The 25,264-nt window shown below is 54.5% G+C and overlaps 2 protein-coding genes across 3 annotated transcripts; both read right to left on the minus strand.

The window, feature by feature from the left end:
- Window positions 1-383: 383 nt before the first annotated feature.
- CPN2 (carboxypeptidase N subunit 2) lies at window positions 384-8,863 on the minus strand. 2 transcript variants are annotated; one of them, XM_026496318.4, is made up of 2 exons: window positions 8,749-8,863; window positions 384-2,281 (listed from the first exon to the last, which is right to left on the minus strand). In XM_026496318.4, exon 2 carries the CDS (start codon window positions 2,276-2,278, stop codon window positions 635-637), a length of 1,644 nt encoding a protein of 547 aa, XP_026352103.2. In that variant the 5' UTR covers window positions 2,279-2,281; window positions 8,749-8,863; the 3' UTR covers window positions 384-634. The 2 variants fall into 2 exon arrangements, with proteins under 2 accessions (XP_026352103.2, XP_044239145.2); XM_044383210.3 differs by having other exon boundaries at window positions 384-2,278; window positions 8,749-8,833.
- Window positions 8,864-11,518: 2,655 nt separating this feature from the next.
- Window positions 11,519-24,794, minus strand: LRRC15 (leucine rich repeat containing 15). Its single transcript, XM_044383209.3, has 2 exons — window positions 24,729-24,794; window positions 11,519-17,022 (listed from the first exon to the last, which is right to left on the minus strand). The coding sequence occupies exon 2, from the start codon at window positions 17,015-17,017 to the stop codon at window positions 15,266-15,268; it is 1,752 nt and encodes a 583-aa protein (XP_044239144.1). The 5' UTR covers window positions 17,018-17,022; window positions 24,729-24,794; the 3' UTR covers window positions 11,519-15,265.
- Between the last annotated feature and the right edge of the window lie 470 nt (window positions 24,795-25,264).

The raw sequence follows: 25,264 nt of genomic DNA on the forward strand, positions 1-25,264 counted from the left end.
GCAGCCTTGTCAGCTGGACGGTGGAGGGGGCGGGGGGCTTGGCCTGGGGAGGGCCCAAAGGGCTGCTGTTTACCTGTTCACATCTGAGACCCCATTCATCCTGGTGTCCCCTGGCCGCAGCGCTAGAGGTTGTCCTGAATGACACAAGCACCACCCCCCTCACCAGTCAGACCTCTGCCCCTCATTCCTTCTGCTCACCTCTGTTTCTACCACCTCCTTTGTTTTTCTCTATATCAATTGAAAACAAATTTCCAGGGAGAGAGATCGAAAGGGACATTTGGCCTTTGAGCTGGAAGTCCAAAGAGGACCTGGGCTGGCGGTGCCTGAGGCTCGGAACCTCAGGGTGGATGGGAGTGGAGCGGGTATTAGATCATCAAGAAACACCAGGGAGAATGTTCTTTTATTCTCCAGACCGTGGTGCAGCTTTAAGGGCTGTTTTGCAAAGCTTAAGGAAGGCCCAGGTCGGGCTCAGCAACAGAAGAGGAGGAGGCCACCACGCCACCGCCTCTTCCTGGGAGACGCAGCTCTGTCCCTGGCATTTGCAAAAGCAAGGCTTCGGCTCCCCCTCTCTCCTCTGGCCTGGCCAGGCCCCAGAGGCCACCTAGGCAGGCTCCTGGCTCCGCACGCCCCGTGCCTAGTGCCCCCCCGGCCGAGTCTCGATAGCCACCGTGAGCCTCAGGGAGCCGCAGGTCGACTTCAAGTCCCAGTGCTGGCTGGTGTTGTACGTCAGTCCCGGGGGGCCCGACCCCGGCCTGGGAGACAGCTGCACGTTCAGCCAGCGACACTGGGCCTCGTCACAGGCAAGCACCACGGTGCCCTCGGGGTTGCTGTAGGTGCAGCGGCTCCAGACCGCCCTCTCCTCCGCGGCCAGATCCCAGGCGTCCCCGGGCTCCCTGTCCTCCAGCCCCGGGGCCTGGAAGCCCAGGCGGTCCCGGGTGACGGGACACACCAGCTGCTCCTCCTTTAAGGCGGGCAGCAGCTGGCCCTTCAGGTAGGCGGGGCCGGCGCAGTAGGTCTGCATGTTGAAGAGCCGGTCGCTGTACTGGTACAGCCAGCTGAAGAGATAGGCCAGGTGGCAGTCGCACTGCCAGGGGTTGCCGTGCAGGGCCAGGTTGAACAGGTTGTAGTTGGTGTCGAAGATGCCCTCGGGGAGCGTGGTCAGGAGGTTCCGGGAGAGGCTGAGCAGCTCCAGCTTGGACAGGTTCTGGAAGAGGGCGGGGTGCAAGGCGGTCAGGTTGTTGCTGCCCAAGTAGAGCTTGACCAGCCCCTCCAGGTCTTGGAAGACGCCGGCCGGCAGGTGGGTGAGGGCGTTGTGCGAGAGCGTCAGCGAACTGAGGCTCGACAGGTTGGCAAAGGCGCCCTCGCTGACCGCCTCCAGCTGGTTGTAGGACAGAGACAGGCCGAGCAGGCCCGGGGTAGCGGCGAAGAGGCCGGCGGGCAGCCCCCGCAGCGAGTTTCCCTGCAGGTTCAGGAAGGTCAGGTTGCCCAGGGAGGAGAAGACGGACAGGGGCAGGTGGCTGATGGCGTTGCGCTGCAGCCACAGCTTCTCCAGCCGGACGAGCCCTGAGAACAGTCCGGGGGGCAGCTCCGAGATCGAGTTGCCGTCCAGGAAGAGCTCCCGCAGGCCGCCCAGCTTGCCGAACACGCCGTGGGGCAGGCCGGAGAGCGCGTTGTTGCTTAGCCGCAGGGTCTGCAGGCTGTCCAGGGGGTCGAACAGCTCCTCGGGCAACCGGGCCAGCAGGTTCTGAGCAAGGTTGAGGGTCTTCAGACTCCTCAGAGGCCGGAAGAGCCTCCCAGGCAGGCTCTGGAGCTGGTTGCCCTGCAGCTGGAGAGACTCCAGGGCGTCCATCTGGTGGAAGAGGCTGTCGGGCAGCGCCTCCAGCTTGTTGAAGTTGAGGGTGAACTTGCCCAGCGAGGTCAGGTTGGAGAAGGTGTCGCTGCTGAGGTTGGAAAAGGCGCCGCCAGTGATCTCCAGGTCCTCCAGCCTGGGCAGCCCCCCGAAGGCGTCGGGCCCGAAGTGCTGCAGCTGCGTGTTAAGGAAGACCACCTTGGTCAGGTTGGGGCTGCCGCTGAAGGCCCTGGCGCCCACTGTGCTGAGCGACGTCTCTACGAAGACGATGTCGGTGGCGTGCGGCGGGATGTCCTGTGGGATGGCGGCCAGCCCCTCATCGGAGCAGAAGACCTCCCGGATGAAGCAGTCGCAGCCCGCAGGGCAGGGCCGGCAGGGCTGGGCCAGGAGCAGGAGGCAGGCCCAGCGCAGCCAGGCCCCGGGCAGCATCTTCTGATGCCAGCAGGAAGAGAGAACAGAGGTGACGCCTTTATCAAGGGCAGTGCAGCACAGCGGCCAGCGCCCGGCAGGCAGGGGGGCAGCCAGGAGACAGGGATTAACTCCACCAGGGCGGCCACCCATTGGGACAGTGTGTGTTTATAGTGGACGTTTTCATACTGCCTCACGGCAGCCCTGCAAGGTCCGTGGGACCTGGGTTTGGCCCTCCTGACAGGGTGTCACGGGGCCTGCCCACAGCCAGCCAGCAGGTTAGTGGCAGGACCAAGACCCAGGTCTCCTGGACTTCCCGTGTACTTTCCAGGTGGGGAGAAAGGATGGAAGTGAGTTAAAAGGCATGGAAGAGAGGGGAAGGAGGAGACTGGGGGTATCATGGAATTTTTAAGGTAATGTGTAAAATCTGGGCAGGTGATTAGTGTGCTGGGAATTTTTAACCCATAACTCTCCCTGGGTTTCCAAATCTCAGCCCCTTGCAGAGCTAAGGATGAGGAGACTTTACCGTCTGCTCTTGTATGTCCGCTGGGGGTGAGAGCAGCTGCAGGGACAAGATGGGCTCTTTTTTTTTTTTTTTAGTATTATGTATTTATCTGACACAGAGAGAGAGCACGCAAGCAGCCAGAGTGGTAAGCAGAGGGAGAGGGAGCCTGATGTAAGACTCCAACCCAGGACCCCAGGATCAAGACCTGAGCCAAAAGCAGGACACCCAACCGACTGAGCCACCCAGGTGTCCTGATAAGAGGGGCTCTTATCTTGAAGGAGTCGCCTGCTCCTTGCTACTGCCACCAGATGAGCTCCTCCTGCCCCTCCCCCAGCACCTTGGAGCCCACGGAACTTTCCAATGTTGTGTGGACAGGAGGGTCCCAGATGCAGGAATTCCACAGACCAGTGGATTTTTGGGTTTTGGGTTTTGTTTTAAATAAGGTAAGAGGCCCGAGCTTTTAGTTAACTAAAAAAAAATGGTTTCATATGCCAGTATCCAACCCCAGGTCACTAACTGGTGCTGCCGCTCACAGGTGTGTTTTATGGTTCATTCTTTTTTCTGTACGCACCACTAGCCAGCATGTAAACACTGAGAAATCTCACATTAAAATGTCCAGATTTCAGGATGATTTAGGAGCCGTGGGCTCACATTCCCACATGAAAAGACCAAATGGAATTGGGGCTTAGTTGCCCCATTGGTGGGGGAGGGTGTGCACCCCCCAGGCCGCTACTGCTCCAACCCAGGGCCTGTAGCAGGGCAAGTTCCATGAGTTCGAATACCGGCTCCACCACATTCTAGCTCATTCTAGCTCTGTGACCTTGGGCGTGTTACTTAACCCAGCTGTGCTTCACTTTCCTTATCTGTAAAATAAGGATAGTGCCTACCAGGTCAGGGTAATTGTGAGGATTGAATGAGAAAACGTCGCCAAAATTTTAGGTCAGTGTCTGACGTAGAGTGAGAAATTAATAAATTATGTTAGTTATTGTTAAAGGTTGTAAGTCACCATTGAAACAGAAAGGTTATTTGAACACCAAAAAAGTAGGACAAACGGGATGCCCGTTAGACAGACTACATTGGCTTTACCAGAAAAGGACGGACGGATGGAAAGAAGGAAGGAAGGAAGGAAGGAAGGAAGGAAGGAAGGAAGGAAGGAAGGAAAGGAGGAGAGACAGAGAGAGGAAGGAAGAAAAGAGAGAGGGGGGAAGGAAGAAAGGAAGAGAGACAGAAAGAAAAAAACCAGTGAACAACATAATCCTAATTTTTCTCAATTATCTGTCCCTAGTAAGCAATCACAACCATGTTGGGGTATCTTGGCCCCACAGCCCTCTCCGCTGGCTGCCTCTCTGCTGCTCTCTGCTGGCCGCCTCCTCCCCCCACGATTCCAGTTCAGGCCGAAGGGCTCCCCGTAGGCAAACACAGTGCTTACAAAATCTTCCTGTACCTTCCTCCCATTCAGACACTCAATAGTTCAGTTTTTCCAGGAATTTTTCTACCTGATCAATAGGAAGGGACCATTTCTCCCACAGAAAGTGCATGCCTCCCTCGAGCCTCCTCTGTTCTCGCCTCGATGCTGAGTATGCCCCAGGAGGTGGCGCGGTGGGGGGCTCTCATCGTAACTGCACCTGCCTGCCGCTCAGGACATGAGTTTGTGTCTTCTACATACAACCTCAAGAGAGTAGAGTCTGGTGCTAAAGCTGAACTCTGTAACCACTTGCCTCGGGGTTGTAGAACCAGGGGGCACACACGTGTCTGAGGCTTGTTACCGATAAGAAGAGGGCTTTGGCTGCAGAAGGATGAGGTGGCCATTGGCTCAGCCCCACCTGCCAGCTGGGCTGCCACTGGGGATCGAAACCCTTAGGGGTCCTGACAGAAGCCTTCCCTGACCCCAGGAATAAGATGCCTGGTGGTATCCTCCTCAATCTCGACAGCTAGCATAGTTCCCCGAAATGATGGCTCTTCGTGGCTGTCCTTGTCGTGAGAAGATGGGTGTGCTCATCTCTGTGCTCGGCGTCCGGCACAGTGCTGACCTACCGTGGGCTTGGTTGGGCTTGGTCGAACTGAACTCTCACAGCGGGTATGAGCAGCGTGGGAGGCAGGGCTGCCTTTCTGTAGCTAGCAGGGTTCAAGCCCCAGTGAGTGATCCCCAGCCAGACCGTGAGAGTGGCCTCGACTCCTCCTCCGGAGAGTAAGAGGAAGCAATTTTTATTTTAAACATGACATAATGCATAAGAATGCATAATGCGCCAGTCCCCTTCCTTGCTCACCCCTTTGGTCCTTGGTTCTCAAAGGCAGTTTCCAGAAAAGCTTTCACTAGAATGGATGTGAGGGCCCTAGAGCGAACATATACAAGGGACCTCACCTACTGTCTGTCCCCACATGCCTAAGGGCATGCACTGCTGTGACTTGGTCAGTCGAGGGAAGATAGACCTGGGGAGGCAACCCACACGAGCCCTGGCTCCTGGGTACCTGAAACAGGATTGAAAATGGGGGCATAGGGGCGCCTGGGTGGCACAGCGGTTAAGCGTCTGCCTTCGGCTCAGGGCGTGATCCCGGTGTTATGGGATCGAGCCCCACATCCGGCTCCTCCGCTATGAGCCTGCTTCTTCCTCTCCCACTCCCCCTGCTTGTGTTCCCTCTCTTGCTGGCTGTCTCTATCTCTGTCAAATAAATAAAATCTTTTAAAAAAAAGAAAAAAAGAAAATGGGGGCATAGCCTCCGGATGGCTATGTCCCTTTGATTGTGCAAACTTCTCACCCCTTGGAGGTGTCAAGGTGGGAAGAGGACCAAAACAGGGCCTCTGAAGTTCAGGAAAGAAAGAGCCCCAGTCTGTGGGATTGGAGGAAACGGGATGGTACTCACCGTAAGGGTGTGGAACACTGACCATGTCCCAACTATGCACTCCCAGCCCAAGACTCATTCTCACATCACTCTAGAATGGCTAAGAGTTTGTGCTCTGGAGTCAGAGCGTATGGGTACAAATCCTGTCTCTATCCCTCGTTAGCTGTGTGGTCTTGGCTGAATTGCTTAGCCTCTCTGTGCTTCAATTTCCTTATCTTCAAACCAGCAAGCTTCAATACGACCTTCCTCATGGGGTGGTTCTGAGCACTGAATGAGAAAATGTGTTGAAAGCTGCAAACCCAGAGCCTGGCCCACGGTGAGCGTTCAGCAACAGAGCAGTAATGACCCTGATTATGCTGGACCAGCCCCAGCTTCGCTCTAAAGTTGTCACAGAGGTTAGCTATGGAAAACCTGATGAGATCATCCAACCACCCCATTTATGGGCCAGCACATTGTCTTTCTACAGCGCTTTCTCTAGCTCTTTCCTTCCAGCCAAGGGAAGCGTGGAACTGTTTTGCCTTTGGATAGAGGAGCACAGATTCTGATGGCTGTGGCTAGGACACCCTGGACGTGGGCCCCTTTCCCAAGTGCCCGCAACAGCAGGTCACTGGGGGCTCTGGAGATGGGAAGTGCCCCTGCCTGGGCACTGTGGAGGCTGGCACCAGCAGGGACTGTGGGGCAGCAGCCAGAAGATTCCTGCTTCTCATCTGAGAAACCACCTCTGCATTTCTGCAGAGACCAGCGCATGGCCACAAAAAATGTTCCATGCTTCCAGCAAGCCAGGGAAATCTGGCTCTGGTGGGGGCGGGGAGGGAGTTGACTGGTTGCAAATGGACTTTTTCCTCTTCTTAAATTGCTTTTGGGTTGATACATTTCTGTGTGTGCCACAAGCCAGTCTGTCATCCACCACACAGCCAACCCTCACTCCTTCCAGAGGGTGACGGGAGCCCAGAGTCCCGGCCCCAAACCGTCAGGGGACTGCTGCTCTGCTCGGGGACGGCTACATTGCCGTCTGCATTGCCAGCAGGGCCGGATTCTGCCCCTTGGGCCCCAGCACATCTGACAGCAGGAAGAGGGGCTTCAGGCGTTCATCTAGAGCCCCTGACGGCTTCATCCGGGTCCCCCGGGAAGTCCTGCTGCTCCCTACACCCCGTCTTCTTTCCTGGGCTCCTGTCTCTTCCCCCCCACCCCAACCCACCAGCTGGCCCTCCCCCACCTGCTGCCCACTGTGTCCCAGGCAGTGAAGTAACCCCTTGGCACCTGGTGTCTGTGTTTGTAAATTGAGAACAATCACGATAGTTAAACTACCACCTAAATTACAGCTTTGTTAGAATTGTGGTAATTAGCTGAGATAACTGGCATTGAGCTTGTGATATGGCGATATAGTAAGAAATATATATTAGGTCTTTGTCTTGGCTCCTGCCACAGAGCCCCCAAAACCCTTGAAATTTCCTGAGAGGTAACAGAGGGGCGTCTTTTGTTATCCATAATAAGACCCTTTCGACCCATTCGTTTATATTTACGAAGTGGCTCTCGATGGGCCCCTAGATAAGCTTCCGATTATACGCAAAATATGTGCAGTGGTTATCTCTGAAAAACAGAATTGTGGGTGATTTTATTTTTTCCTTTTGTTTTATCATATATTTTCTACAGTTTCTAAAAAAAATAAACAGGTCGCTTTTGTCATAAGGTCGAAAGTTATAAAAAGGCAGATAGTCATGTAAAACACACAGCCCCGTTCCAAACACATACGCGGGCCGCCTGGACTGCACCCCTCCCTTGCAGTTACATCGCAAAGGCTCAGAAGAGCTTGTCTCCCAGCTGCCCTGGTGGGGGACAGCATAATGAAATAAGAGAAGCTGTGGGGTGCCTGGGTGGCTCAGTCGGTTAAGCATCTGCCTTCAGCTCAGGTCATGATCCCGGGGTCCTGGGATCGAGCCCCGCGTCAGGTTCCTTGCTCAGTGGGGAGCTTGCTTCTCCCTCTCCCTCTGGCCGTCACCCCTGCTTATGCACGTGCTCTCTCTGTCTCTCTCTCAAATAAATAAATAAGATCTTAAAAAAATAAAAAAGAAGCTGTGAACTGAGCACTGTCCTTTCTTCAAATGCTTCCCACAGGGGGCCACCTCTAACTCCCGCTTACACAGCCCTTTCCTCTCTAGAATTCCCCCACGCCTCCCCAAGTTACCCACACCCCAGGCCCGAGCATGTCACACCTTCCCCCAGGAAGCCATCCCTGACTATGGCCCCCACAGGTCACTCCCTGCCCTCAGTTGAATGCTTGGGTCCTTCTGCTCTAACTTCAGCTGCACCTGTCTGACTGTGAGTTTCCGGGGGCTGGGGATGCCGCCCGCAGCATGTCTTACTGGGCCATGCACCCCACCAGCCCAGAGCTGAGCGCAGAGCAGCTGTGACCGAATGCGTGTGTGGCTGTTGGTCCCCTGTGTATCATGTCGTATGTTTCTTGTGCTTAGCGGAGTGGGGAAGCCCTTGGAGCAGGGCTGCGTCCTGGGTTCAAATTCTGATACCACTACCTACAGGCTGTGTGGGCTTGGGCAGTTCCCTCCTTCTCTCTAAGTCTCCGTTTTCCCATGCATGAGTGTAAACTCATCCCTTAGGGTTAAAATTAGTACCCAACTGGACAATATATATGCCTACATTAGATAGTAAATACAACACATTTAACACAATGCCTGGCAAATAGTAAGTGTTGGATAAAAAGTAGCCACATACAGATGTTATTCCTAGAGTGACTATATCAGCAAAACCAGGACTCAAAGGGGAGCCACAGGATGGCAGGAACAAGGCATAAATGGAACCAGGCAAACTTGGACATACAGTCATCCTGCTTATCCCCACCATTCCTATGCGCTCCCAGGTCGCATAAAGAGACAGAGAGAGGACAGGGACCAGGTCACCTTTATCTCAGGACCCCCTGCCACCGCCTGCTTCCTGCCCCAGGCCAGCACCACCGTGGCTGGGGGCTGCGGGGCCTTCTCCTCCCATGGCAGAGGACACGGATGGTGTATCCTGCTCGGAGCTGGGGACAGGCTCTGACCCTGGGAGATGTGACCTGGCCCTCTCCTGCCCCGCAGCTGGAACCGAGGCCAGATTCCTCCCCCCGCTGCACAGACCCCAGGAGACCTACCACGAGGGGCTGAGAGGACGCGAAAGCCGCCCTGGCTCTTCCTAGGAAGCAGAAGTGTGTCTGGTGTGGTCTATGGTCACTGTGAACCCAGCAGCCCCAGCGCTGATCAAAGTTCCAGGCAGTGGTTCCTCCCCTCACGTGGACTAAGTGTTCCCGGAATGTCACCAGGGTCACAGGCCAGGAGAGGAGAATCTGGGGCAAAGCCTCTGAAGAGTAACAAAATGACCCTGAACTGTTCCCATGGACAGACTCCCCGCCGAGGCCAAACTCCAGCTAAGATCACAGGCCTGGCACCTTTAGGGCCCCAGGGCATCCACCAGGCCCTAGAAAGTTTCCAGTAGTCTGATCCAGGGGTGAGGACTGGGGCCAGGGGTCCATGCTTACATCCCCTTCCGGTTGAAAGGCCGGGCTGGTGCTGGGAGCCTGGCAGGTGAACAGCTGGCCATAGACACCTGCTTGGCTCTCAACACCAGGAGGATTCTAAGAGGGCTGTGGGCTTGCACCTTGGTGCATTGGTTAGTTTCAGAAACTAACTTTCTAAACCCTTTCTGAATTAAGAGGGGAGATGATGGAAGGAGGTGAATTCTGGTCCAATATGGAGAGGCACATTTTCACCATAGGGCTAGCCAAGGATGAAAGAAGTTGCTTGGAAAAGAGTGGTTTTCCTGGGGTGCCTTGGTGGCTCAGTCGGTAATGTGTCTGCCTTCGCACAGGTCTTGACCCCAGCATCCTGGGATCGAGCCCAGCCAACATCGGGCTCTCTGCTCATCAGCGAGCCTGCTTCTTCCTCCCCCTCTGCCTGCTTGTGTTTTCTCTCTCTGTCAAATAAATAAATAAATAAATAAATAAATAAATAAATAAATAAAATCTTTTAAAAAAATAGTGGTTTTCCTGTCTGGAGATGTTCATCCAGGGGCTCAGAATGAGGTAACGAGTGTGTGTGCGGGGCGCCTGGGTGGCTCAGTTGTTAAGCATCTGCCTTCCGCTCAGGGCATGTTCCCAGGGTCCTGGGATCGAGCCCCACATCAGGCTCCCTACTCCCCTGGGAGCCTGCTTCTTCCTCTCCCACTCCCCCTGCTTGTGTTCCCTCTCTCGCTGACTGTCTCTCTCTGTCAAATATATAAATAAAATCTTAAAAAAAACCCAAACAAACACAAATTAGACTGATGGCTTTAAAACTTGTTGCATGGTATTAATATCTATCTCACTCTTTTTCATGACTTAGCTAATATTTCTTGGGCATGTGAGCAGATTTCATCAGCTAAATCACAGAGTTCTGATAGAGGGTAGCAAGGAAACAATTTTCAATGGAGACATAGTACTTCCTCACACTTCGGCAGAGGAACATGGGAGCATGTCGGGGGGAAGAAGGGCTAGAAACAGAATGCACCCTGCCCTCCACGCCAGCCAGGCTGGCAGGGGCAGGATGGTATACTCGAGGAACGGCCAGGGGCCGGGGGCTGAGGGAAGGGGGCACATCTCTGGAGGAGGCCCACAGCCAGGCTAGGGGAACAGCCCAAACTGCCCTGAGCTCCGAGTGGTTTCTTAAGATACTAACACTCGCCTCTAGAGAGAGCTTGTCTATTTGTCAATGTCATGGTGAACCAGAGAAACTGGGCATTCGGTGGATACGGGTTTGAATCCTTGTTCTTCAACTAACTAACCAGTCCTTACACAAATTATTTAATCTCTACAAGTCTTTGCCTGCCCATCCGTGGAATGGGTGTTGTAGAGGGCCAGCCTCTGTGTGTGTGTGTGTGCACCCACACGCACACATGAGCACACGTGCATACACACACATATGAAATCAAACTCCAGATAGGAGCAGCTGGCAGAACCTTGGGCGTATGTGCGCATGTGTGGCGGGGAGATTTGCATTAAGAACCCTAGGGACCTTCTGAGAAATGGGATGAGGACTCTAACCCCTTTTCCCATTAGCCAAAACTCCAGAAACCTGTCTGAGCGGACGGGTTCAGTGGTTAGGGAAGGACGACAGGCCCTGCACACTATTGACCTCTGTTTGGGCCCAGCTTCCCGGGACAAGCTTACACCTGGCAGAGAGGATCTAAGAGCTAAAAGAGCCCAGGAGAATACAGTTTGAAGCTCCTATCCTGGGCACAGCAGTGGGAAACAGGAACAGCAGAGAAGATCATCTCCCTCTCAAGCACTATGCCGGCAGCGATGGCAGCCCCTTGGAGACCTGAAAAAGTCCTGGGGAGAGCTGGACACTTTGGAGGGAGTCACCTTCCCTCAGATGGTTTCTTCTGAGAGCCTGGGACGCACCGAGCCTGGTGCTAGGCACTGACAGGAATGGTGCGCTGTGCAGGAAGAGTCCCACCTTTCTGCGTGCGTGCGTGCGTGCGTGCGTGTGCGGGCGCTTGTGCGTGTGTGTGCGTGTGCGTACAGGTTACAGGAATGCCTTTCCGGTGACGCAGAAGAACCCCCAGTCTGCGAGTCTGGAGACCTGCTGCAGTGCGAGCTCAGGCATTAGCTCACTAGGGGACACAAGAAAATTCATTTCCCGCCGAGATCTCACTTCCTTCATCTAGAAAATACGTTGAACCTATTCTTAAGGCTCCTTCCAGCCACGGGGGCCTAGAGATACTGTTTGTTATTCCATTTACGTTCCCCACTCACTTTCCAAAGGCCTTTTCCCGGTTCAGAATCTATTCTCCATGAGCGTCTGTCTGCGTCAGCCTCCCACGCATGAACAAGAGTGGCATCAACAGGTGTGAGATTCCTTAGCCAAGACGCCATGGAGCGCACACGGTCCTGTGTATACCGTTTATTGTTGATTCTGTACACCACATTTGTTATAGCCAGCGTCCGGCAAAGACGGACCCCCAACCCTGCCCACCAGGGCTCACACTCTATAAAACCCTGGGGGCCTAGAAATCTCTAAAGGCATCACCAAGCCCCTGGGACTATTTGCAATGATTCTCTAAGCGAGGCAACGTGATCTAGTTTGGAAGCAGCATGAAGGCAACAGGTGGGTGAGGATGATCTCTCCTTAGGTGAAGGAGAGGGCACAGCTGGCAGAAGTTTGGCCTGGAGAAGCACCCGCCCCCTTCTCTGAACCCCTGTGATGGCTTCCTCCCCGAGCCCACCACCCACCACCTCCCCAACAGCCCGGCTTCCGTTCTGACTGCAGGATCTGTGGGCTGAACTCTGTGAGTGGTTTGTGGCTAAAGGCTTAGACACAGCCAGTGTCTGGTTACCAGCTCTAGCTATCTAGTTATCTCTAGCAGTCTGCTCTCCATCAGCTTCCTGAGGGTGGGAACAGATGACTGAAAATGCTCTTTTTCTTCAGCGGATGGGTGAGCTGAATGTTCTCCTGTATTGACAAAGGTTTTGATCCACACGGTAGCAAGTGAGGCTCCCATGGCTGAGACTGTGGGAAGCAACAGGAAAGTGACTCCTGTTTTCTTCACAGATGAAAGCCCAGGACAGGCCATGAGGTCTTGTACAAAGTGTGAAGACAGAAAGAAAACCCATGACCCACTGAATAATGTTGCAGAGGAAAGAGTGAGTTTAGACCCATTTCCAGGGGATAACAGTAGTACCCACGCACACAGGTGTCGTCAGGCTTAAAAAGGAAATGTTTGTTCGGTGCTTTAAAGGGTATCTACACACAGTAAGCATTTTTGAAAAACAGCAGTTCTAACTGGCTTTTATTCTCTTTCCTCCAACATGGACCCTTCACTCCAAATGGAGGCTGCTGGTCCTGGCGAGGTGACCTAGGAGCCAGTGAGCAAATGGGGAAATGAAAGTGGATTCTGTGCCCTACCTCAACTTGGGGGACCCAGCAGCTCACTCCAGCCCTGAGAAGTGAGCAAATGCAATGTGTTGTTGGAAAGAAAACTCTATTCAGCTTTTCTGGTAGCTCCCTGACCAGACAACAGGGTTCAGAGAGGCCAAAAGGCCTGTCATGGAAGAGGAGACCCAATGGCTCCATCCAATCCACTCCAATGGGAGAAAGGAACAGGCAAGCTCAGAGGTCAGGTAAAGGGTTCACCAGCCCCACCCGGGGGGTGCTCCTGCATGGAGACATCTGAGGACACCTGCCCTCAGGCCAGCCTTTGGCCTGGGGAAACATGTTGCTAACCCGGCCCGGAAGAAAGGAGCTCCACTGTCATGGCCAATGCCAGAACTATCCAAGGGTTCTGGGTTCAGAACGGCAGGACACACTGGGTGAAAAGGACTCCTTCGTCACCTCTCTGCCATCCCTGGCCCACTTGCACCCTTGCACGATGAGACTTTGGAGCCTACCTGTGAGGAGCACCTTGATGATTACAGTGCCAAACCACGCTTCCTGTCTGGAGGAAAGCAAGCCCGGCTTCCCATGAGGGCCCAGGATCAATCGGGCAGGCCACCATCAGTGGAATAATGCCCATGCCCCAAGCTCTGGGCCCACTTCCTTTTGGGCCCTGGCAAGTCTTGGCACATGTCCACCAGTTGCTATAAATATTCTGAAAACATTTTGGAGACCCAGATTTACCTTGGGGTGAAGATGTCTTTTGCCTCTGACAGGCCCCATCTTCCCCAGATTCTCTGGGATAGAGAATAAAAATCATACAGTGTACTGGTTCTTACACACCTCCCATCCTGGACCCATTTTGTTGGGGACCTGTCAGCATCATATCGCTAAGGCCTCGGGGATTTCTTATTTGTCCTGTGGGACAGAGGACATTAGTAAGAGCCAGTCAGGATTTCCAAATCCTTACAGCGCTGGCTGCAGCTCTTTCCTGGGCTGACACAGACACCTGAAACTCTCCATTTCACTGTTATTACTTCTGAACTGATAGACCAGTTGTCCGGACAAAGACATGAGTCGCCATGAACAGAATTCCTTCACCAGCGTGAATACGTGTGTAGCAGGAAGGGTGGGAAAAGTGGGTATTTGTGTGGCTCACACTCAAGGAAGACGATAACCCTGCACCAAAAAACTCAACCCTTAGAAGCAGACCACAGGCAGAAGGAACTCCAGAGAGCCCCCAGACCCAGGGTGACCTATCTGTGTACCCTGGCGTTGCCTCCCGTATGTGAGCATTCTGAATTTCAGTGTCTAGCTGACTGGAACGCTGATGGAGAATTTGACCACACCAGAAGGATTACCAGGTTCCATTACACTTGGCTGTTCCATTGAAGGATCTCATCTCTGAACTATTTCGCTTCCCTCAAATGGAAAGTGAAAATTACAAACAGATAGAGGCAGAGCATGCCCATAAAAGGCCCAGGCAGGAGGGCCTCCGATGAGCAGCAGACAGCTTGCTGGCAGAGAAAGGTGTGTGCCTGCAGGGGCCTCTGCAGCCAAGATGCCTCTGGTCTGGCCCTTCTGGGTGCCTCAGGGTGTGGGGATCTGATAACACCTCCTGTCCAGGCCAGAAGGCACCCATATCATCTCCTCCTGGCGGCTGGGCCTGGGCAAGGGCAGGCTGGCAGGGGCGGTGAGGGGCCATCCTGGCTCATGGGGACCCATCTCCACGAGCCGGTCTTCTCCAGTAAAAGCCCAGGCTGGAGGGTACCAGTGATGTCCTATTTCTTGATCTGGATGCTGATTACACAGGTATGAACTGTCTGTGAAGATCCATCAAATTCTGCATGGTCACGCTCCCACCTTGCTGTACGTGTTATACTTCAATAAAAAGTTAAAAGAGAAAAACCCTAGGGATGAACATAAGGACCACCCCCAGGTACCAGGGTGCTTTCTCCATCCAGTACTAATAAGCTGATTTTCAAGGTTTTTAGGGGTCAGACATTCGACATGATCTTATTCCTCAAAGGACCAACATTTTCAAAGCAAAATTTGTCGTTTGATTTGTCTTCCTTTTCCAGATACTGCTCCCAGGAGCGATGCTGACAGCAGCTCTCTCTCAGGAACAGAGGGATCTCTTTCATAGCGTCCCGAATCCCAGGTGCTTGTCAGCTCTTAGGAAGCCAGCTGAGCAGGTGGAAGCCTTCTGTGAGGAGAGAACTCACCCTGCCTTCAGGAGCAGAAAATCAAAGGAGACCTTTCATTTGCGGGGACCGGGGAGAGCCATGCCACAGACGGGGGTGGAGCGAAGGAAGGGAAATCAACTTATATCCTACTTGGGAGAGAAGCTGTCCCCGTGGAGAACTATTCCCACAAAGTGAGCAGGCGTGGTAACTGAGTCTACAGAGGCCAGCGGGGCCGTGGGCACAGGGAAGCTTGTTGGAGGAGAGCTGGTAAGGCTGTGGAGAAGGGCTTTCTCGAATGAAGCCCAGGGATGTGAATTGGAAAACCCACGGGGTTTTTGCCATGGCCATGGTTGGATCTCCCTGGTGGTAAGAAGAAGCCTTGCAATAGGTGGTTCTCCTGTAGTTCTCTAGAGGAGAATCAGACAGGTCAGGGAAAGGTGGGGGTGACTTTCTCTCCGGTACCAGCAAGAGGGAGCGAGAGATGGCTCTGTGGACCCAGGGGTGGAGGCGCGATGATGAAACTCCCCGATCTTCCAGTGCTCCCACTCTTCCTCAGCCCTGCCTCCAGCCCACCTCTTCAACACTCATTGGGTGCCTTCATCTGCATCAGGACCGCGTGGTTCCTCTTCTTGCAACAACAACAGCAGATGCAGGCAACCAGGGAACAGGCCAGGGCAATGATGCCAATGACAATGGCGGCAATGGCCAGCCCACTCTGGGCCTGGGTCATGCCCCACGTGCTACGGTCATCGGTGACCTCGATGGTGGTCAGATCGGTGTAGTCCTCCACGGGGCTGGTGAAGTCAGTCGTGGAGATGGAGGTGGTGTCAGGGTAGCTGGGTGTGTCCGGGTACTGTGGTGTTTCCGGGTAGCTGGGCACCTCGAGGATCACTGGACCCTGGACACTGGGGACAGCGGCATTGACGTTGATGATGATGAGGGACTGGCCTCGGACACTGGGTGGGCTGAAACATACCGGGACAGCATCTGTCCCCAACCTGGGCTTGTTGAGTAGGAGCCAGTTGTGGAGCGGAAGGATGTCTGAGTCACACCTCCAGGGGTTGTCATAGAGCCTCAGCTCGCACAGGCTCCCCAGGTGGTCAAAGATGCCCATGGGCAGGTTCTCCAGCTGGTTGTTCTGCAGCTGAATGGTCATGAGGCCATTGACATTGGCGAAGATGTTCCCTGGGAGCTGTCTGAGGCGGTTGTTTTGCAAGGAGATGTTCTGCAAGTTGACCAACATGCGGAAGACGCTCCCGTCCAGCTCTTGCAGTGCGTTCGTGTGGAGGGACAGCTCCCGAAGCTCTGCCAGCCCATTGAAGGCGTCTGGGGAGATGTAGTTGATCTGGTTACGACTGAGGATCAGGACCTGCAGCTGGTGGAGGTTGCTGAAGACGTTGTCAGGTAGAGAAGTGATGTGGTTGTCGTAGAGCCAAAGCTCACGCAGGTTGTGCATCGGCCCAAAGATCCCCGGAGAGAGCTCTTTCAGGGAATTCCCAAAAAGTGTGAGACGGTTGAGCTGGGGCAGCTGCATGAAGATGCCAGGGGGCAACTGGGAGATGTGGTTGTTGGACAGATAGAGCCTCTGGAGGTTACGGTTGTTGTGGAAGAGGCCAGGGGAGAGCATGCCAATCTGGTTCTGCTGTAGGGCCAGCTCCTGGAGGTTTCCACACCCATCAAAAGTGCCCATTGGGATTTCTGAGAGCCTGTTCTCATACAGCCGGAGGACCTGGAGGTTGCCCAGGCGCTGGAAGATCCTGGGCGACAGGTGGGTGAGGCTATTCTTGCCTAGATTGAGCTTGGTGAGGCCCACCAGGTGGTCGAAGACACCGTCAGGGACATATTCCAGGTGGTTGCCGTGCAGCTGCAGCTCTTTGAGGTTGCTGAACTGGGAGAAGTGCGCTGGCTGGATCTGCACCAGCTGGTTGCTGGACAGAAGGAGCGACTCGAGGTTGTTCAGGCCCTGGAAGAGGCCAATCGGCAGAACCTGAAGCTTGTTGTTGGCGAGACTGAGGTAACGCAGTGAGCCGAGGTTGCGGAAGGCGCCGGGCACGATGTGGGACAGCTCATTCTTCTCAATCCTCAGGGCAATGAGGGCCGAGACGTTGAGGAATGGGGACTCGGTGAGTTCCGTGATGTGCGTGTTGAGGATCTGCAGGCTCATGGCGTTCCAGGGCAGGGGGGTGGGCACCGCCACGATGCGAGCCCCGGTGCACTCCACCTGGGAGGCCCTGGAGCAGGTGCACTCGCTTGGGCAGCCATAGTAGGCCAGCCCTGCAGTCCAGGCTTGGCAGCCCACCAGCAAAAGAAGATAATATTTCAGTGGCATGGTCTCTGCAAGGGGAGAGAGCACACGTGAGTCAGGGTCCTCTCACCGACACTGCTGTTATTTTTAAGCCAACATCTTTGGTGCCAAACACTGGCTTGCCTTTGACCTCCATTGTCACATACCCCGACTTATGCTACCTATGGTCTGGTCAGCCGGCCTCTTCAACCTTCTCCCCATGCCTTTTCCCAAGCAATTCGCCCCACCCAGAGTACTCAGTCCTCATCTAAATCTTTCCAATACTTCCAAGTCCAGCTCAAATGTTGTCACCTCTAGGAAGCTTCCCCAGATACTGTGAGTCAGCATCAGTTAGCCTCCCACGCAGGTGGTCTTCCCAGTGTCCATTATGGCCATACCACAGCCGGCTCTGTACGCCATTTGTTGTGTTCCTGTGTGTGTCCTTCTCTAGTCAATATGCTTTTCAAGGGCAGGGATGTTCATCTTTCATCCTTATAGGTTCCATAAGGCAGGAACGCTATCTTGTCTGGATACAAAACCCCGAGATCAGATACGTCTGCGTATTCTCCACAGCACCTGAACTTGCTCGTTGAACATGATCTCCTCAGGAGCAACAGGTAGGAAATGAGACCAAATAAATAGGGCCTGCACCTGGGAGAAGATGCCAGGACCACACACTCGGAGGTCTGCTGGGAAAGCAGCAGCAGCCAGCAAAGGTGGGACACACTGCCCATCTGGCAGAAGAGGCAAGCTCAGCTCTTCCCCTGCCTTGGCCCTGCCCAGCACCGCCCTGCCCAGCCCCATCACCGTGACTGACAACCCGGCCCTTCGTGAACCCGCTCACAGGTACTTCACGGAGGCTTAATTCAAACCACCTTCCCAATGACAGAAAATTCTCTGAGTCCTGTCTCACCGGAAGGGGCTGTTGTAGCTCAGCCAATGTCTGGAATTGGCCTTCTGGGAACTAGTACCAGTTTCCACCAAGAAACATTGAGTGACCTTGAGTAAGTCCCAGAAAACTGAAGAGGCACTTTGAGCTTAAAGGTGGTGGGGCTAGATGTTCCCGGAGGCGTGGTGCTAATCTGGGCATGGAGCCAAATTCACGAAAGGTTCAACGTTTGAGGTCAGGGGTGAGGAGAATTATCTATCTACATAATTACAGGTGACGTATACAATGTGGAGGGGACACGAAGCCCTCCCTACATGAGTAGTTAAGAATCACAAACTAGCTGTTTGACCTCGAAGGAAACGTGGAGCCTTCGAGCTCATGCTTCCTCATGTGTTGAGTTGGGATGACAACCTCTGCCCGCCTCCTGAGGCCACTGAGAGGAGCAAACAGGAGAATGGGTGTGAGCGTGCCCCGCAGAGCGCCGGGTGAATGTGTGCGGCCGTTCAAGCTCATCCACAACAAGGACTCTATAGACTCTTGGAGGCAGGAAGGCCTCAAAGTGTTTTTAATCTGGGTGTTCTTACTCAGGGGACTAAGGAGTTCTGAGTAGAGCAGCACCTATAACTTCCGTCTGAGGTTCGAAGGAGACTCCAAATTCCGAAGGGTTAAGAACTGCTGATCCTACATTCCTGCTATTGTATAGGGATGAAGGAAGCAGGGAAACTGAGGCTCAGAGCTTAAAGCCTGGATCTCCAGATTCTTGGGTGAGTACTTTGAGTGTTAATGCAATGCCTCTGCTTTTAATGAGCAAAAATCCTGAGTCAGAAGAAGGAACTTCAAATGATGGTGTATAAGGCATAATGAACTGGCTAGGTGGAGAAGGTATTTCTCTGGCCTCTCTTCCTGAACTCATGGAGTCCTAGCCCTGGCCCATAGCTCAGAATAATCCAGGCTTCCCGACCTGGCCTTAACTCAATGCAGCTTTTTCCTGGCCCTGCCAATAAGCCTGCTCTGAGGACAGAACCCAAGTTCACCCCCATCCACCCAGACCCTCATGTTTTATTTATTCACAGCCATCCAAACCCTGACCTGTTGTAATTTTGCATTAAAAACTTGAATATACATAAAATGATGGAGGAGAGAAAGAATAGTAACTTGGCCAACAGAGTCTAGATGCAGAGGCATGGGGCCAGATGAAGCTATGGACGCATCTAGAAGGACGATGCTGCATCGACAAAAGTCAGGTCCAGAACCTGAGAGCAGAAAATGAACAGCCTAAACGGGGGCACGGAAAAAGTGACTCAACATCCACCCCAGGAGAAAGACTTAAGGCTTTTTATTGATAGTAACAGAGAAAGGAGACTGCCTAGAAAACGAATGTGATCTTAGCCCACACGGGTAGGAGTTTGAAGAACGGAACAAAGGAGGTGATGGTCTTGCTCTGCCCTGCCCTGATCAGGCCACACCTGCGCCGCTGGGCCCGTCCCACCCTGAACTTCAGGAAGACTGTAACAAACCAGTCTCTTCAAGGCCTGGTAGAGAAGGGTAAGGGGACGGTCAGGGGACCCAGAAACCAGAATATTTGAGCATCCATTGAAGGAACTGTGCATGGATAGCTAGAAAAAAAGCATCTGTGAAGGAAGCTACTAGCACTTTCCAAGGATACATGAAGGACTGCCCTGGGGCTCACTGTGGCTCCAGAGGTCAAAAGTGGTGTGCTGAAGCTATGGGGAAGCAGATTTCAGTTCACTGCCGAAGAGAGCTTGTCGGAATCAGAATGGACAACCCATGGAGGGAGTGAGCTCCCCATCACTGGAAGCATTCAAGCAGTGGCTGAGCAACTGTCTGGAAAGGAAGCTGGACAGAAGATGTCTACACCTGCTGGGTACTGAACTGGATGACCGCTGATGGCCTGTCTACTGCAAGACTTCAGGATTCTAAGGCTGAGTCCCAGAGCAAGGATAGGAGAGCCATCTACTGAGATCATCGTGCCTGTGCTCCCAGGGGTCTGTGTGGGCAGGTGGGACTGTTTGCCCACCCCCTGGTACATGCGTGTGTGAGAGACTTATCCCCTGGACTGACTTTCAAAAGGTGGAGCTTTGGGGCACCTGGGGATGTGCTAGCTGGTACTTATTTATCTTTCACGTCGACTCCTCTGCCCAGCATGCTTCCAAATGGTGCCGTAGCCCAAACGTCAGAGACAAAATGAAGCATCCGTAACGTGGCAAACCCAAGGCAGTCTCTGTCACATTTCCCCATCTGTCAGCAAGAGTGTGGGATGAGGTGGCCTCCGAGGACCCATACCTTCTCTGTGTCTGCACTCCCCAGCTGGGGCAGGGGGCATCAAGCCAGCCCCGGGGAGGGCTCAGGGCCAGGGGGAGGGTGCCTCAGGGCTTGGGAGGAAGAGAGAAAAGATAATCCCCTGGTGGGAACAGAGCCACTGTTGTTTAAAATGGACCACACTCAGCTTGACAAATATTGCAAGAATTTGCAGATTTCCCTTTTTATAAATCCTTATGTCTGCCGAGTCCACCCCAGCACCACATGCGGCGGTTTCCTGTTTTCCAGCGCTTGTTACCGCCGCGAGGCCCTCCCTGCTCCAAAGGACCTTCGAGGAGCCCACCTCAACCCAGCTGCAGAGCCCTGCGGGCAGGGAGGGGCTGCAGCAGCGGGGCTGGACCGCCGGCCGGCCTGGGACTTTGAGCAAGTGGGGCAGGCATACTCAGCAGCCCGTGGCCCTCAGCAGCCTAATAGCCCACGCTGCCCAGGGCCGCTTGGCAGCCGTGACAAATGCCAGTTAAAGACCCACAAAGCTACCCTAATTATACCCTCCTCCCCTGGGCGGCCGAGCGCGTTCCCCATCACTGCCGCAACTCTGTCCAGCCCCTGTCCTAAGAGGAGGGCCAGCCCGGGGTCTGTCGCTGGCCCAGGAATTCAGTGAGCCAAGCGGACAGACAGCTCACCTGCACAGTCCGACGCGGTCCCTCCCCAGGAGTAGAAGCGCTTGGCCCAGGCACTTTGGCTGTGAGTCTCTCCAGCCAGAACTGCCTGTGACTCATGACTGAACACATAATTAGCCTGGAAGCCCTGGGCTTTGTTGGTTGGTGGGTTGGCATTTTTTTGGTTTATTACCGTCATTCACATCCCCTACACATGACGTTCCCTGGGAGGAGATGCCTTCTTATGTCAATGCCATGGAGCAAAGCTTCTGGAAAGAGCCTGGCAGACAGATGTGCCACTCTGGTCTTGACTCTACACTGGAGTGTGAGTTTGCGTAAATTCTCCAGGCCTTAGTTTCCCCTCCTGTAAAGACTCCCACGGGCCCTTGATAGCTCTGATGTCTTCTGACCGGAGACAGAAAGGAAATCTGGCCTGAAGCCCCACCGTTCCCTTTATCCTCACCCATACAGGTCACCCCGAACGGCCAGCAATGCCACCTGGCCTGGCCCCACCTTTGTGCCGAGCCCAGAGGAACTCATACCCATCTACCTCGTTTCAAAAGTTTTCCAGCCAGGGAAAACCCACTCGTTAATCAGTGCATCTTCAAATAGCCAAGAGCCATTTCATGGGATTAGGGGGCGTCTGGTCCTGCCCCCATCCAGTGCACCTGGGGAAGCTGAGGCCCAGAGAGAAGACCTCCCTCCCTGGCCTGTGCCCTCTCCCCAGAGAGGTCTCCCTAAACATGGCTTCATCTGCAGTGACAGGTCGCCCCATCCAGCCAAGGGAGGTGTCAGGCTTGCAGTTGCTGAGGGCTTCTGTCCCACCAGCACCTTCTCTACCCCTCCAGCCAGTATCCGCCTCCATCGAGCTGCCCATCAGTGTTCGGTCCAGCGGGTCCAAAGTCACCGATTGAGAGGCTCAGTGCATCCAGACGTGCCTACCTCACTAAACGGGGGGTACCCACCCTAGACCCCAAATCAGTACATAAAAATCACCTGGAAGATCTTGGGACGCTTGCTTCATAGACCTGACCTTACAGAATTGCAGCCATGAGGATTAAGTGAGTTCTCCCTGCACTTAGAGTCCTTCTTGGCACAATATGAGTACCCAATAAATGTCAACGGCCATTCCTGGTTGCTCTGCTATTGAGTAAAATCAGGATCTCCGGAGGCTCCACCCACAGAGATCCTAATTCCTAGGTCTGGGTGGGCCCAGGACTCTGTTTAACAAATTCCCCAAGCAACTCTGACATAGGTCCCCACCGTCTCCACTCAGAAGCTCCCCTTGGGGTCTAGCCCAGCTGAAACCCATGCTCCTGACCTGTGTCATTTACCGCCAAGAACAGAGAGACTGAACTCAGGGGCAGGGAGGCTGAACGTCCAGCCATGACCTTGCCTAGCAACTTCTACCCATATTTCTTTCCGTGGCCCTTTCTGCAGCCCTGTCAGAAATCTGCGATCGGTGCTAAACTGAAGCCAGCAGTAGAGGCTACTTCCAGGGCTTCGAGCCCAGGGCATCAGCGGTGCAAGGGCCTTTTGAGACTATCCAGTCAAACAAACTGGTTATTTTGTAGATGGGAAAACTAAGGGGCCTAGAGGGAGGAGGACACTGGTCCAAGGTCGTATAGTCAGTTGAAGATTCCTGACACCCAGAGCAGGACTCTACCTAACCATAGAGCTTAGTGAGCTCCTGAATCTTATCGCGAGGCTTCAGGACCTTATCGGCCACATGTCTGGCAGTGGCTGGAAGGGGGGAAAGAGGTGGCTTTGCCCTCTCTGTCCTGAAATGGTCTCAGGCTCACATACAATCCACCCTCCAGCCGCCCAGCATTATTAACCAAGGTCAAGTGCCCCTCCCAGCTGCACAGTGTGGAGGGATGTTCTGCCTTAAAGCTGCTCTGATGTTCGTGATAGCTCAGCGTCACCTGAGTGGCCTGGAAGAGTCGAGGGAAGGAAGAGAAGAGGTTGCCAGAAGGTGTTAATCCCATAATCTCAACACACAGCCCCTTTGGGGATTTACCCGAATTAGGAATGTTCTACCCGAAACACAAAGCATCCTGCAGCCCCAAGGGGAGACCGGCCACACCCTCATTCCCCACCTGGCTCAGTTGTTGACCCCATCTCTCCTGGATCTTCGAAGCCAAAATGTTGTTCATTTGTTTAAAAAGGAAAATGAGTAAGAAAAGCAAGTCCTTTCCAGCCCCAGGCTTAGGGGAGGTAGGGCTTCCTGCAGAGGCCAGAGCAGGGCTGTAATTAGCCTGGCAAAAGCGGCAGGAGATACCTAAAACTTGCCAGCAGAGCGGGGAGAGGCTCCCACTCGGGGCTTGTGTGAGAGAAGCTACAGTCCCCTCCTGGGGCTGACACCTAGGGGACCCCAAACAGAGAGAAATGGATGCACCCCTCCACAAGGCATCTCGGAAGCACTTTCTAAATCCTGTGTCCCCAAAGCCCGAGAGGCCATGAAGCCAGAAGCTACAGTCGTTCCTTCGTGGTCAGGATTCTGGGAAGCAATTTGCCATGTGTAATCACAGCCTCGGGAGTGTTTGCTGGCAGGACTGAGCTTCTCCCCCATCTCTCCCTATTTCTCCACATCTGGGTTTACCCCCACCCGCAGCCCCCCCCCAGTTACAGAGCAAGCCCACGGAGTGCCCACTAGCCCTGGGGGAGCCTGGGGTGCCCTGACTTTCTGCCGGGCGTGCTCAGAACGCTCCCCCAGCCCCAACCTCGCTCACAGTCTGGTCTCCTCATGACCGAGCCCGCCTGCTGACACAAGACCACAGGCAAATGGCACTGTCTGGCCCCGAATGTACTCCGGATGTCCGATCAGTGCAGAATGAAAGGAGTGATCGCCGTTAGAGAAGTTCTAAATTCTGGGGGCAGTGGCGCCAACACATCTGGGAGCCGCTGGAGATGGGGACAGAATCCCAGATACTCGCAGGGAAGCCGGAGCGTGACAGACGGGCACCCAGCACCTTCAGCCTGAGGGACACCTTCTCCAAGAGCATCGCAGCCTGCCCCGAGCTAACGCATTTGGCCCTGGCTCTCTCACGCTCTGGCATAGGTGGGAAAGCTCTAGGAAAGTTCTGCTTTTTCACAGCTGGTTCCTTGGCCTTGCTTCTGCCTCCACCTTTGAGCAGAGATGCCCAAGAAGCTACCAGAGTCACAATTTTAGACGCACCCCACCCTCATCACAAATCCCTCTGCTGCCCTGACCCCCCTGCTCAGGACCCGCAGCTCTGGCCACACCCAGACACTTCCGGCTGGCCAGAGGGCAAAGCTGCCCAAACAGGGCCCCCTAAGCCACACATGCACTTAGAACCCGAAAGGACTCTGAGTCTACAGCTGAGGCCGCAACTGGAAATCCGAACCAGGCATGCCACATGGGCTGAAGTCACTCTTGCAGCGACTCTAAGTCTGCAAAAAGAGGACAGATGTGTCTTCCGGGAACCCCTCCATGGGTCCCGGACAGACCCACAAGCAGGGCGGGCCACTGGTGGCCACTGCAGTGAGTGCTGGCAAAAAGGAGGTTCAAAGAACCTGAATGTGAGCAAGAGAAGCTCTTCCCCCAGTGGAGCTGGTTCCAGCAAGACGGAAACCCAAGGGTCGCTGGTGTGCTCATTTCGTCAACTTTCAATGCACCTTGCCCCCTGCAGAACGTCTGGTCGGCACCCCCAGATCGACTTCATGGGGCGGTGAGGGTCAGTGGGGCAGGAGGTTGGTCAGGGAGTCTCCGAGGGGGGGCTGGTGGCCCCAGGCTGGCCGGCGTGGCTCCACTTGGCCCCGTCCCGAGAGCATCCCGGGCCCCCACCCCTGCAGCCCTACCCCGGCGCCTCTCCCCGGGCCGCGGGAAGCGGGGTTGAGGGGCGAGCTGGGCGCCGGCCGGCGAGTGGGAGGGATGGAGGAGGCGGAGGCCGGCGGGCCCACTTACCAGCAGCTGGGCGCCCGCCCGCCGTCGACCAGAGGGAGCGCGAGAGCAGGACGCGGCCGGCTCCCGGCTGCAGCATGAGTGCGCGGGCCGCCACTCGCCCTATTTAAGCGGTCCGGGCGTGAGTCAGCGCCGGGGGCCGTGCCGCGCGGCGGGAGGGGCGGGCGGCCGGACCGGGGGACACGGCCTGTCCGCTCGCCGGCGGGCTGCTCTTCCGCCACGGCTCTTTTTACAGGACACATTTTCCTCTTTCCGCCTTTCCTCCCATGCGCCTTTTGGCGCCAGAAAAGAGCCGTGGCTGGAGAAAAGCGTCGACTCTTGCCTTTTTCTTTCAAACTTTTTATTCGCAAGTAATTTCAAATTTACGGAAACTTGGCAAGAATGATCCAAGGAACACTCTTACTTGCCTACCCCGATTTACCTATTGTTAGCATTTTGGCAAAAGCATTTATTGTAAGTTCCAAAGAAAGAAAAAGTTACCCCCCCAACCACGTTCTGCCTAAAAACAATGTTTCCATTCCCTCCGACAGGGGCCTCTG

The sequence above is a fragment of the Ursus arctos genome, unplaced genomic scaffold (assembly GCF_023065955.2).
Source record: "Ursus arctos isolate Adak ecotype North America unplaced genomic scaffold, UrsArc2.0 scaffold_4, whole genome shotgun sequence".
Classification (NCBI taxonomy): Eukaryota; Metazoa; Chordata; class Mammalia; order Carnivora; family Ursidae; genus Ursus; species Ursus arctos.

Coding starts and splice junctions, on each gene's coding strand:
- LRRC15 (XM_044383209.3), bottom strand. CDS start 17,017: ATGCCACTGAAATATTATCTTCTTTTGCTGGTGGGCTGCCAAGCCTGG.
- CPN2 (XM_026496318.4), bottom strand. CDS start 2,278: ATGCTGCCCGGGGCCTGGCTGCGCTGGGCCTGCCTCCTGCTCCTGGCC.